The sequence below is a fragment of the Phasianus colchicus genome, chromosome 6, assembly GCF_987193195.1.
Source record: "Phasianus colchicus chromosome 6, bPhaCol1.hap1.1, whole genome shotgun sequence".
NCBI lineage: Eukaryota > Metazoa > Chordata > Aves > Galliformes > Phasianidae > Phasianus > Phasianus colchicus.
The window spans coordinates 23,922,302-23,935,252 of NC_143441.1; the positions used below are offsets into that span (position 1 = coordinate 23,922,302).

The 12,951-nt window shown below is 37.9% G+C and overlaps 1 protein-coding gene across 1 annotated transcript; it reads left to right on the plus strand.

Annotated features, from left to right (window-relative positions):
* The first annotated feature begins 5,821 nt into the window (after window positions 1-5,821).
* Window positions 5,822-9,254, plus strand: POLR1F (RNA polymerase I subunit F). The gene is made up of 4 exons (XM_031590076.2): window positions 5,822-6,057; window positions 6,134-6,275; window positions 7,245-7,453; window positions 8,776-9,254. Exons 1-4 carry the CDS (start codon window positions 5,837-5,839, stop codon window positions 9,176-9,178), a joined length of 975 nt encoding a protein of 324 aa, XP_031445936.2. The 5' UTR covers window positions 5,822-5,836; the 3' UTR covers window positions 9,179-9,254.
* The last annotated feature ends 3,697 nt before the right edge of the window (window positions 9,255-12,951 follow it).

Below are 12,951 nucleotides of genomic sequence, written 5' to 3' on the forward strand. Positions count from 1 at the left end.
GAAAATAGATGGGATGTATGGAGGCTGTCTGGTCCAAAGCATTTTTTATTACTCCAAGAATAGGAATCCCACAGCCTCTCTGGACAACCTTTTCTAGCATTTGATCACTCTAGCTGTAAAGAATTATTTCCTTATATCTAGCAAGAATTTTCCTTACTGATGCCTCTCATTCTTTCAAGAAGACTATGGATCCATCTTCCCCACAGCTAATCACCAGGTTGTCAAAGATAGCCGAAGTAGTTCCCGTTGGCCCTCTCCAGTTCTCCCTGCTTCTTCATTTTATAACCATTATGTTTACATTCTGCACATGGCACAGCACTGTGTATCCACAGGAGTGAAAACTCAGTGCAATATATTACTCATATGGCAGCCAAGGCCCAAAGCTACATTAAGCAGATACCTTTCCCTTGGAGAGCAGATGCAGTGTGGAGGGCCACACTGGAGTAAACTTCTGATGGGACAAATGTGCCATGCTGGTCTTTACTGAGACAAATTCCTTTGGCGTCTGTGAAATTTTGCTTGATTGAAGGCTAACACATACCTTGGGATTTGACTGTTGCACTTCAACAGAGGGGGTGGTGGTACAAATAATGATGAGATTCTTGTGATTAATATCACATTTAAATCTACATACTTCAGAAATTTCTCATGTTTTTAAGGGATTTGGGTAAGTAAAAGAGAATCTAAAATGAGAGCAAGATTTTGCCCACCGTGTATTTATTTTTTTCAATACTTTCACCAGTCCAGAGAACATTTCTACTTTTGTCATGGCTCTCACAGAAGAGTGCCTCATTCTCCTGTTTTGTTTTGATTTGGTTGCTGTTTTTCTGTTGCTGTTGTTGCAATTATATATATATATATATATATATATGTATTGTTTTGTTTTTGTTTTTACTATAACTATGACTTCTATTATCTTGGGATTTTTTGCATGTGGGTGGATGGATGTGATGGTAAAAGGCTGAGCCAGGTCAGTGAGAACCCTGTGCACTGCCAAACTAAACCATGGATTCTGCAGAAAGCTAAGGGAGAGCAGAATCTTTTTTTCATTAAACCAAGGACAAGCTGGCAACTGCCTAAAAATTATGCTGATCTTATTATTTGTCACTCAGAGATATCGTTCAGGTATGAATTGGCACCTAGCACTGAACCACCCAGAGGCAGTGATACTCAAATAATTTACTAGATAAGAGCTGCTATTGCTACAGTACATTGGAGATTGCCTAAACTACAGCAGATATATTTTCTTCAGTGCCTAAAGATACTGTGCTCAAATGAAAACGGTTACATGAAGCTCCTCAGTATTTATTCATAATAATGACCCCTATCCCTCATTTGTCTGAAGGTATATAATGCTGATATTGATAGTCAAATGTAGAAAAGCTCTTAGCTTTAAGATTTAAGACTAGATTTAAGAAAATCAATGACATCAAAGGGTTTCTGAAGTAGCATATGCTGCCTGAGAAAGATGGAGAAGGTTGGAGGAGAGATTCAGCATCATATCAACAGCTAGATCTCCACAGATCACAATGTCACTGTATCACTGAAACTATGTTCTGAAAAACATTGCCTTCAAATACCAGCAGAGCTGGAGAAAGGCACCGCAGTGACCAGCTCTTCTGATGTGGATTTTCTTATTTCCCAGATAAAAGGACAGGCAAGTACTTAGGTACAGGTCTTTCAGCAAGATATTTAGAGACAAGATGTTTTTGCTCCAAGGATGATTCACAGACAATACTTACGGCCAGCTACATCAACCATTTCCTGGCATACAACACTCTGCCTCAACAACCAAGAACCAAAGGCAAATCTAGCCAGACCCAGCTGTTAGGAAACGTCCATCCCAGACATCATAAACGTCATTACAAATTAAGACAAATTATTAACTGAAATAAATTAACATAATTGCTATCTTATCCCATTTCTTTTCCTTAATGTTTCTCTAAGCCATTTCTTTCCTATTAAGGATTGACATAGTAATCACTGACAAAACAAAGCACAGTCTGCATATTGTATTACAGATTAAATTTTTAGCCTGCTGTGCAGTTACTATCATTCTCCTGGATGACTGCATTCTTCGGTATCAAGGCTTTAGTGTGCCATCTGGTGGATTTTGCTGAAATTATGTCTTTAAGAACAAATGAGATGGTAGAACTACATTCTTTTTTTCTTTTCCTTTTTCGTTGTTTTTTTTTTTTTTTTTTTTTTTTCCTTTAAAGGTGACATTGCCTCCCAAGCTTAATTCTACTCACATTTCCAGTTAAGTGAGTTTTTAGCACTGTAAGTACTGGATATTTAGCTAACTTCTTATACTGATAAATTTGATATGTAAAGAAATCATTTCTCTCTCAACAAAGAAGTCCAGAAAACCAGCCTAAGCAAGCTCCAAATATTGACTCCCTCTATGACATTTAAATGCCTAATCCTCACTGACTACACACAGAATGATAGAATAGGATCACAGAATCAGAATCAATTAGGCTGGAAAAGATCTTCAAGATCATGCCTGGAGAAGAGAAGATTCAGAGGGGATCATATCAACGCTTACAAATATCTGAAGGATGGGTGTCAAGTGGTTGCGGCCAGACTATTTCTAGTGGTGCCCAGAGACAGGACAAGAGGCAATGGGCACAAACTGGAACATAGGAGGTTACACATGAACATGAGAAAAAAACTTTACTTTGAAAGTGGCAGACCACTGGAACAAGAGCAGGTGTGGAATCTCCTCCTCTTGAGATATTCAAAACCCGTCTGGATACTTACTTGTGCAACTTACTGTAGGCAACCTGCTCTAGCAGGAAGGGGGAGTAGATGATCTCCAGATCTTCCTTCCAACCCTTACAATTCTGTGATTCTGTGATCATCAAGTTCAGCCATGAACCTAACGTATCAAGTCCCATCACTCTACTATATCCTTTAGTGCCTGACTTGCTCTCATCAGTCCCTACTGTGGATGATGATCAAAGATTCTGAAACAAATCTACTGCCATAGAACTTCAAATAAAACTGAGTTTGAGTACACATTCTTCAGCCCAATATGTACCAATTAACAACACATTAACAATAGTGTGCATTTTTTGATACCACATGAAAAATGCAAAACTAGCTAAGATATTTGAAAATAAATTACGAGCATGAGTTTTCAACTACATCTTCGTAGTCTTATCACTGTAAATCATTTCTTCATTTCTCTTTTTTATAGAGAATGGTTGTTTGATGAGAAACCTGGGATGGATTCAGTTTCGGAACATAAAAGGTCCTGTGAGTGCATGGCCTACGAAGAAATATATGTTCTACTTCAGCACAGTGCCACAGCTATTCTTCCCCTCTGCACAAGATGCAGTATATTCAAACACAACTGAGACTTCCAGGATTTTAGTGCTGGATGAAGGCTGCTGAATGAATGAGCTACAGTTGCCACAAAAGAACATGAATGGGCAGTTGTATGAGGCTCCAAACCAACATATGATTCTAATCATGATGCTGGACTGAAGATAGCAATGACTATTTTGGAATTAAAAAAAAAGACCAGCTGAGAGGTGCTAGATACGTGGTTGATAATTAATGTTCTTATTGGAGGCTGGCCATGTTTCCATAAAAAGAAAACTAAAGTAACACAGATAAAATAGAAAGGAAAAGAACAGCAGTGATTGAAAACACAGCTTTTGGTTTTGGTCCTGATTGTTACTGGCAACTTCACTGCAAGAGAAAAACTGGTTCAGCAGAGTTTTAGCAGCCACTGTGAGACTTGGCAAATATACCAGCACTGTGCTGTTTAAGACATCTATTTTTGCTGCCTTTTTGGACACAGGCTCACTGCAGCAAAAAAAGGTTAGCTAAGATACTCTGTTTTTAAACTGAAAGCTAACATCAAGGAGTAAAAAGAAGATAGACAACAATGGAAGAAAAAGAAAAAAAGAACAATAAAAATGTAAGTGTTATTGTCTCAGTGGTTTTCAGAACTGAACTGTGACTGGAGAAGATGGAAGTACCACTAAGATTCCTCCATTTGGTCACATCTTTCACAACCAAGTAATGAAGACCCAAGTCCTGTGATAACTCTGTAGTCCCTAAAAGACAGAAAACAACTCTGCTTTTGGTCTAGATAGGTTATGTTGCATCAGCAAGCAATGTGACGAGTAAAATAGTTGGGTCTGGGAGTAGATATCTACACTGCAAGAGTTTAAAGGAGGTTATTCTGAACTAGCCAACTGTAGACTTAATGACTGTTAAGATTTAATGTGTCAGTTTACTTTAATGTGAAAGGAATTCTGGAAGTTCCAAAGGACTTTGCAATCAAAACCAAAGCACAGAAGCAAGTATAAATGGAGATTCGATTAGATAGTGCAGACCTGATCTGAACTAAAATACCTCTGCTCGGCCACACCGCCACTGCTATGTTCATCTGCCTTGGGGAGAAGACCAAGTGACCGCACAGCTAAAAGAGAACTCTTTAAAAGCCTTGTCCATGTTGTTTAGGCTTAGCCTAGCCCTCTGTACTATACATACTCCACACAGTATGTATAGGCCTGAAGACTTTATTTTGTTGTAGGTTTTCAGTTTACACTGTATGAAATACAGTAAAATACATTTTGTAGCCGGACAGAAAGGGTGCATGCAGCATGCTTGGGGCATGGCTGGTGACAGTAAGTTTTCTGAGGACAGTCACCCTGCAGGGTTAGCACCAGCTTGCTGCAGAAGGCAGAGAGAGAGGGAGTCCTCCTGGCACCCACTTGTCCAAGCTGTTTATAGGGAGAAACACACAAGTCCACATTTTTGTTCATGTTGTCTTTGCATCTTATTCCGAGTTTTCATTTCATGAGCCCAGCTAGCTTTTTATTATCTTGGATAAAATGGAGTATAGAGCTTAGAGGGTTATATTCCTCACTGCAAACTTAATCTGCTCATAAATAAGAGTTATAAAATGTATATTTCATTTAGGAATAAAAGCGTATGCCATTATTGTATAAGGTCTTTTACTGAGATTGAAAACACACTGCAAGGATTAAACACGACCCAAATATATGAAAACATAAAATAAAGGTATTTCTCCAGAAAGCTGAGAGCATAACTTACAATTGATTTTGATAGACATTCAATGCTCTGGAGGATTAAAGCTACAACAGGATACAGATTATGGTAATTCAAGATATTTTCAGTCCTGCAATTTCAGTGATCTAAAAGCCATTTTTATGGCAATTCATTCACATTAATCCAACTTTACTTGCAGCAAAGTACAGTGAAGTGCCATTTGTTTTGACTGTGAAAAATAATAGTGTCTTATCTTCACTGTATTGCATCGTCAAAGAAAAATTTCTGGTGTAGTATTTAAATAGTTTCTAAAGGTTTTTGCCTCACTGAACATTTTATGTGGAATTTGGGGATTTCTGATAGATGAAGCAAGGCTTGTCCTTATAGAACCAGTTTCTGAAGCCTCCATGTTACAAAGAAAATCCAATGCCTTTAATGGAACTGATATAGCAAAAATCCCTAAACTGGATCAATCAGTTTAAAAGCATACATTTACTAATACACGTTTAGCTGCCACAAACTGGATTTAAGTCAAAGAACGCCTTTTCAAGATTTTGCAGCAAATCAGTTCAAAATCAAACCTGAAGGCAATACTGTGCAACCCTCTGCTTTTATAAAGTCTGGCCAACTTTTATGGACAAAACCTGCTTTTAACAGCGAGCCACACCTTCCACTGCTTACAGCAAGGCGGCCGCTCAACTCGCAGATCAGTGACCTCTACACCAGCGCTGCGCACGCGGAACTGCGTCACTGTCCGCGGCGATGTGTGACGCCATCTTGCCGCGCCGCGGCGTGGCCCGGCAGCATGGCCGTGGCGGGGGAGCTGCCGCCGCCCGCCGCCCGCCCGCTGCCCGCCGCCGAGCTGCCGTCCTTCGCCGCGGCCTGCGCGCTGGTGTGCCGGCGCTACTCGTGCCTGGTCGTGGCTCCGCACCGGCGGCACGTCGCGCTGCCGCCGCGCTTCCTGGGCCGCAAGCGCACGGGTATCCGCGCCCAGCTGGATGCTGAGCTGCTGCGCTACTCCGAGAGGTGAGGCCCTCGGGTCCGGCAGCACGCGGTTCGCCTTGGTGGGGGTGGTCCCGCAGCTAACTGTGCTTGTCCCTAGCCTGCAGGGCGTGCCGGTGGCCTACGACAACGTCAAGGTGGTGGGAGAGCTCGGGGACATCCACGACGACCAGGGCTTCATCCACCTGGACGTGGAGGCGGACTTCGTCATCTTCAGTCCTAAGAAAGGGAAGAAGATGGTGGTATGCAAATGGGTCGACATTAACTTAACAAAGCTTGGCTTATCGCCGTCAAAAACAACGGTTTGAGGCTTAGGTAGAATTGTATTTTAGTTCACATGAGTAATTCTTTAGAATATTTTTTTTTTCTACATTTTCATGCGTCTGTCTCTAAATTTGCTAAATTGCAAAGCTTTTTAGAGAGTAAATGATTCTTATGTGAGTGTATTTGTTCATATGTTCATGTCAGGATACACTGATGAGTTTCTTTTCATTAAGTACAAAGGCAGAGCATCGAGTTTAAACCTGTTTTTCAGTAAAAGAAAATATATGGCAGGAGGAACCTTCTTGTTGGTGCATGTATACCAACTCTAAGTTCTGTTTTTCCATATTCATTTTTGTGCGACTGTTTTGCAGCATGGCTTCTGACTCTATAAATGTAAGAAGTGAATATGTTCCCTTATTAGAAAGGGGTAGAAACATCTGCACTGTATCTTTCATTCATCTTTGTGAAGCTCAAAAGTGGATGAGGTGAAGTGCACATGTGTCAGAAACGCATGGAATGGATTATTTGAAGCTTTTTTTTATGAGTCATCTGTATCTTCAGCTGCAAAATAGTTTGGTGCCAGCATTAATGTTTAGGTAGAAAAGTACCATAGTGCTGTAAAGCATAGTTGATGGCTGTGAGGAAAGAAGTAACAGTTTGATGCATGTTCTTACTGTGGTTACATTCCATGCTTTGACTTTGTTCTTTTTTGCAGATACAGGTACAGGTTCAGTTCTATATTTTGTAGACCTTCATGAAAAGTATTTAGGAGTAGTTTCTATTTTAGTATAGAGTAGTTTGCTTATTTGCTAGATGAGCTTACTTTGTAACTTTTGCATGCAGTCTTGTCCGAGAGTGTCAATATAAGAAACTAAATATACTTTATGTCTGCATTTAAAGATGTCGTCTTTAATTGAACTCCATATGACTTTCCTTTTCTTTTATAGGGTGTAATTAACAAAGTGGCCCCCAGTCATATTGGCTGTCTGATACATGGGTGCTTCAATGCTTCTATCCCTAAGCCTGAATACATGTCAGCTGCAGAGTGGCAAAAGTTGGGGTTTAAAATAGGAGATGAACTGAAATTTCAAGTGGTGCACTTAGATTCTGATGCAGCAGGAGTGTTCTTCATTCGAGGACAATTGACTAAAACCAGGTACTGTGCCATAGGAGAAAATGTTTTTCTTAATTGTTTAAATAGATTAGTTATGAGGTGAATCATTTGATTCAACATCTCACTCCTTAAGCTTCCTTGTTTTCACACAAACCTTTGTATAAAAATAATTTGTGTTAGCCAAACTAAACTTTTTAATGTTAATAGAAATAGTTAATAAAATTAATTTTAAAATTAAAAAGTTATATTCTAACTCTTGAGCTACTGATTGGGCAAATAGTGCATGTTCAAAATAACATTTAGAGTAGATTTGTTCATGAATATGTCCAGGCTTTTATATTTAAAAAATTCCAATTTCTGAACACAGTGTTTATGCTGGTATTTCTACACGCACCTACACTTACCAGCAGTTACACAGTCATAAAGAGTTACATGCAGATTACTTAAATGCTTGCTGAAACATAAGAATAAGCCTGAGCTCAAAGGTGACATGAGAAAATACATGACATTCATCCTTTTGCCTCTGGAGATCTGCATAGCAGCTTGCTAAAAAATCTTAATAGTGGTATCTTTTAAAAAGCTTTTTTAGTAGTCATTTGCTCAACAAATTGTTCTACCAGTGTGATTAATTTCTTATTTTAAAATGCACACTGTAGATACTGTTGATGAAATCATAGTGTTTTTGGAGGTCTGTTTAATCTGGAAGAGTACTCTGGATTGTTTTCATGCATTCAGAATTAACTGTCTTGTTCTCAGTGCCATTTACTCCTTCATAATTTTAACTGCATATGAATCGTCTTAGATGTTTTCCCCACAGCTCTCATTTGCAGAGTGGTACCTACTAGGTTTTTGTTTTTAGTGTTTTTTTTCGTTAGTTGACTGGATATGATTTTTGTTGCTGCTGTTGTTGCTGTTGTGACTTTGTTGGTTTGGTTTTTTTTAATTCCTCTGGAATCATTGTTGAACTGTACAGATTTCAGTATGACCAAATGGTTGGTATGATTGAACAGGACACTGTGTTTGAGATTAACTAATGAACCTGAGAAGGTCCACTGCACAGTAGGTAATTATGGATGAAGGAATAAAAGAGAAAATGCAATACTTAATGGTGTGTATAGGATTTTAGAGAATAAATTTTGGCTAAGCTTTGAGGAAGAGCAGTAACTCCATGGAAACAAGAAGCTAGTCAGGTAGTATAGATTAAGCTGAAAGTGTTAACTGTGTTTATATTTTTCTGTATTTAGTATTTATAACAAATGCTTATCTTTATCTATTTGTAAATATTGTGTTTTAGCAAATTTTAACATTTCATTTTGTGTCTTTAGATGTTTCTGCTTCAACTTACCTCGTATGTTTTCTTGCAGTATGCAGCCCAAGCAGTCTGATCCTGTTACTGATGCAGTGACTGATGGCACAAATGGAGAGCAAATTCAAGACTTTGATAATGAGAAAAATGACTTAAATGACTGCGGGGGAGATAATGTCACAGAAGATCCTCCAGGTGAGGCAGATAACACTGTGGGGGGAAATACAGAAGAACAAAGTATCGATGCTGAGAATGAAATATGTGATGATAAAAAGAAGAAGAAGAAAAAGAAAAAGCATAAGCAGGAAGAGCAGGAACATGTATTGCCTGCCAGTGACTCTAGTGGTTACCAAAGTGACCTTAAAAAGTCAAAGAAAAAGAAAAGAAAGCATTGTGAAGTTGAAGAAAGTGAATTGCTGGAGCTGTCACAAGAACCTAAAGCAAAAAAGAAAAGGGACTGAAGTCTGATGTGCCTTTCTTACTGATGATTTCAGAGTTTTTTTTATAAACTTCCAATAAAACCCTATTTTCAAAATATACGCGTATATTTTCTGCTAAACAGTGCGAACTGTTAGGTGGGATTATGTTTGGGTGCTGTGTACACCAGTAGTTTGTAAAGCAGTGCAAGAAACAGTAGTGGCTACACATGCATTTCTTTGACCAGAAAGTGGCACAAAGAACAAGTGGCAAAGAGCTGTGGGATGTAATGTCAGGATCACTTGTATCGCTTCTTTTGTCTGCTTCCCAGTTCTTCCCAGTAAGAGGCAGCTAGTTATGATCTTTGCTAATCTAATTTCACCTCTGCTTGATTTGTTCCAGAGGAATCTTACTGCTGGAGTTCTGGGAGACATTCCTGAATTCCCAGGGCCTGAGTAAAGCTTTTTTTCTTTCTTTTTTTTTTTTTTTTTTAGTTGGTGAAGGACATGGGAGTAGTAATGGGCCTTGAATACCTTTTGAATGAAAATGTGCAACCTATCTATCTCAAAGGTTAAAAAAAAAACCCCAAACTGCCATTGTTCTGGTTCTTTCAGAATAAAGCTTTTGCAGTACTCTGTTTTGGGGAAAAAAAAACCAACAACAAAAAACAACAAAACGATGCAAAGAAGACCAACAGTTGGATAACTTAATTAAGAGTGAGCAGGGAGTAGAGAGAACGGTTGCAGTTTAATATAGTGAAATAGCATGTGCCCGCTGGTTAGAATCTAATACCAATATATAGACCAATTTAAGCTGTTCCTTATGCGACATGGGAAAGTTACGAGAGCTCATACATTAAACTTGCAACAGTTTTCATTCACAAAAAACTGAAAGACAGCTTTAACCTTTTGTACCTGCTGTAACTTTAAAATGCTGATCTCTATATTGGTAGGTGTATATTATCAGTATTTCCCAGACTGTTTAATAAAGCAGTGACGATTGAAAAATGACAGTCAAATGCTAATTAATGTACTTCTATTAAGAACTATTCCTGGTGTAGATGCATTATAATTTTTTGAGTATTGATATTTTTTGTTACAGCTCGTTTCTCCTGTGAGGAGTTTTGGAGAGAGCTGTAATGTGGCGTGCTAGTTTTTTTAACTGAGGTAGGAAGCAATGATTACTTTGGTACTACTACCTGTTACAAGAAGACATCACCATCTTTTCTGAAACATGTCAGTAATCAGCACATCTGTGAGCACTTGCTGTTCATCTGCCTGATCTCTAGGTATTCTCAGACTAAATGCTGCTGTGGTGGTTATGTTGATGCTATTAGCTGATTTTTATAGACTTACATGCAATGGCATAAGCAAATATCCATAGAATGTGTTCTAGATTTAAAGGGCTTCTTTTAGGTATCACTTTGTGCTGTAGTAAAAATTAAAAAAAAAAAAAAAAACACCTTGAAATTTCTAGACTTGCAAGACAAAGACCTAAATGTCTATTTTAAAGTTTTGATTGCATGACAGTCCATCATAGGCATTTTAAAATTAATATGAAGAACCAAGTTAAGAGTTTTTTTGTGACCTTACAGGATGAGCTTGCATAGATTTTTAAGGAGAGCAGAAACTTCAATATATTCTTTTGTTTTCTTTCTTGATCTTTAGCGTGCTTGATCTCAAAGCCAGAAGATCTTGGAGCCAATTTCTGACATGTAAGATAGTCACAAGATATACACAAATTGTCCTTGTGTTTTTACATATGACAATGTGGACATTTGAACTACATGAACTTTCATTGATGCTATCTCCTTGGATTGTCCATTCTTTCTCTCCTGTGACAAAATTAAATGTATTTCTTACAGAGTACTGCAAGGTTGACGGGGCAGTCTTTTGGTGTCTTAAGTGTTGCTAAGGAAAGCGAGAAAAAATCTGACTGAAGCTTAACTGTACAGGAAAGATCACAGGTTGGGACATAATTTACGGTTAGAAATGTTCTGATGTCCCCTTTTTTAATGGATATTGATGTAGAAGGAATAAATTAGATAGATAAGTATAGAGTCTATGTCAGGAACATGGCAAGTGAGGAGTATTTGCTGATGTCTCTGGGAAGGGAAGGGAAAGGAAAGTTGGAAACAATTACTGCTGCAAATGCACCAAAGTTAGTCTTTAATAATCATTGCAGCTCACTTTCTATTTTAGAAAAGGAAAACATCTCCAGTAGACAAGCTGTTGGTGAGTGAGGCGTGAATCAAGCCAAGCCAGTTCGTAGAAACATCTTGTAGCACAGAGAGATTGTCTTGCTTTGTTTCAGCTTTTCATCAGCAGGAACAGATGGAGCTGTAGCAGTCATTGCAACTAACAAAATAAGTTACAGATACAATGTAAATGCTTTCCGCACTTTGAATTGTCGCTACTGCTGTCTTAATATCCTCATAGTGAAAGAAAATTGCATACTGTCCTTTAACAAACTATGCAAAGTGATTTTTTTTGAGTGTATTAAGTGGCTTTTCTGAAAGTCTAATATAATCTGTCTCAATTTGGGACCTTATTTAAAGTCAATCTTTTAAAATTATTTATTATTGTTATTTTATCTTACTTTCTGTCAAGTGAGTGTGGCCTGCTTTCTCTTGTATCAAGTTTTGCTTTTCTTTCCTGGCTTACTGTAGAAGAGGGCAATTACAAATAAATTAAGTGCAGGAGCTGGCAATTCACAATTGCTGAAAAAGTTGCTCTAGTATTGCAAATACCATAACAGTCACATGAATTTCTTGTTATGTTAGTATTGCAAATAGTAACTGTGCAATAAAATACATTTTTAGATTCCTTTTCCTGACACTTATATGAAGCAAATGACTTCTTTTGTCTTTGAAAAGGAAAAAGTGAAGAAAAAAAAAAAACTTGAAAAAGAAAAGAAAACATAACAAGAGCTTTTCCCAGTTGGAGCCAGTATTGGCAGCCTTGCAGCTGTGCTGTTGATGTTGCTGTGGACACTGTTTCAGTTTAGCTAAATATGGCAAGAAAAGGATTTTCAGAAGTGAATTGTCACTCTTTTCATGACTTTGAATAAGCTTTTTTTTTTTTTTTTTTTTTTTTTTCCCTTTAGAAAGGCAAGATTTTCCAATACTTGAAAATAAGAAGCCAAATTTAAGACACTTTCCGTTAAAATCTGATCATTATAAATATTCACTTTCTCTGTTCCCCTGGATGGTGAGTGAAAAGTTATACTGAATTTTGAGTTGAGACAAAATTCTGGTTATAGAGAGCAAACATTTGCAAAGCTTCCATTGAAGGCAGGTGACTTTGTATTTGTTTGTACGGTCTTCTGTTCATTTTTTATTTTTTTTCCCACAGTGCATTCTCATATAATTCATTTCTGGCACATATCAAAGAGAAGATTATAAGGCAAAACTATATTTTGTCCTATAACTGCATATAGTTGCAGTTACATTTTCTCCAGATCACCTGAAATATTGGTGTATGTGTTGCTTTTTTTCCCCATATTTTAATTGTAAGTTGGCAAAGAAACCAATGTTCGCTTCTGTCTGTCGTTGATCATCTTTTGTCTGCATTATGCAAAATGCAGTTCCAACTTAACCAGCTATAACAAATGTTTCTGAAGCTGGGACTGCTTCTTCATGCTATTACAAATATTTCATTCTGAAGACTTACATTCCTCAGTGTATTGCATGTGTTTGGCAGAAGAGGAAACACTTATCGAAGAAAGTATTTTTAGCTATCTTTAAAACAATTGCTTTGTATTCTCTGAAGCTTTCAGTGAACTGCATTGTTAACTTTTGCTCTTCTCCTCACCCCTC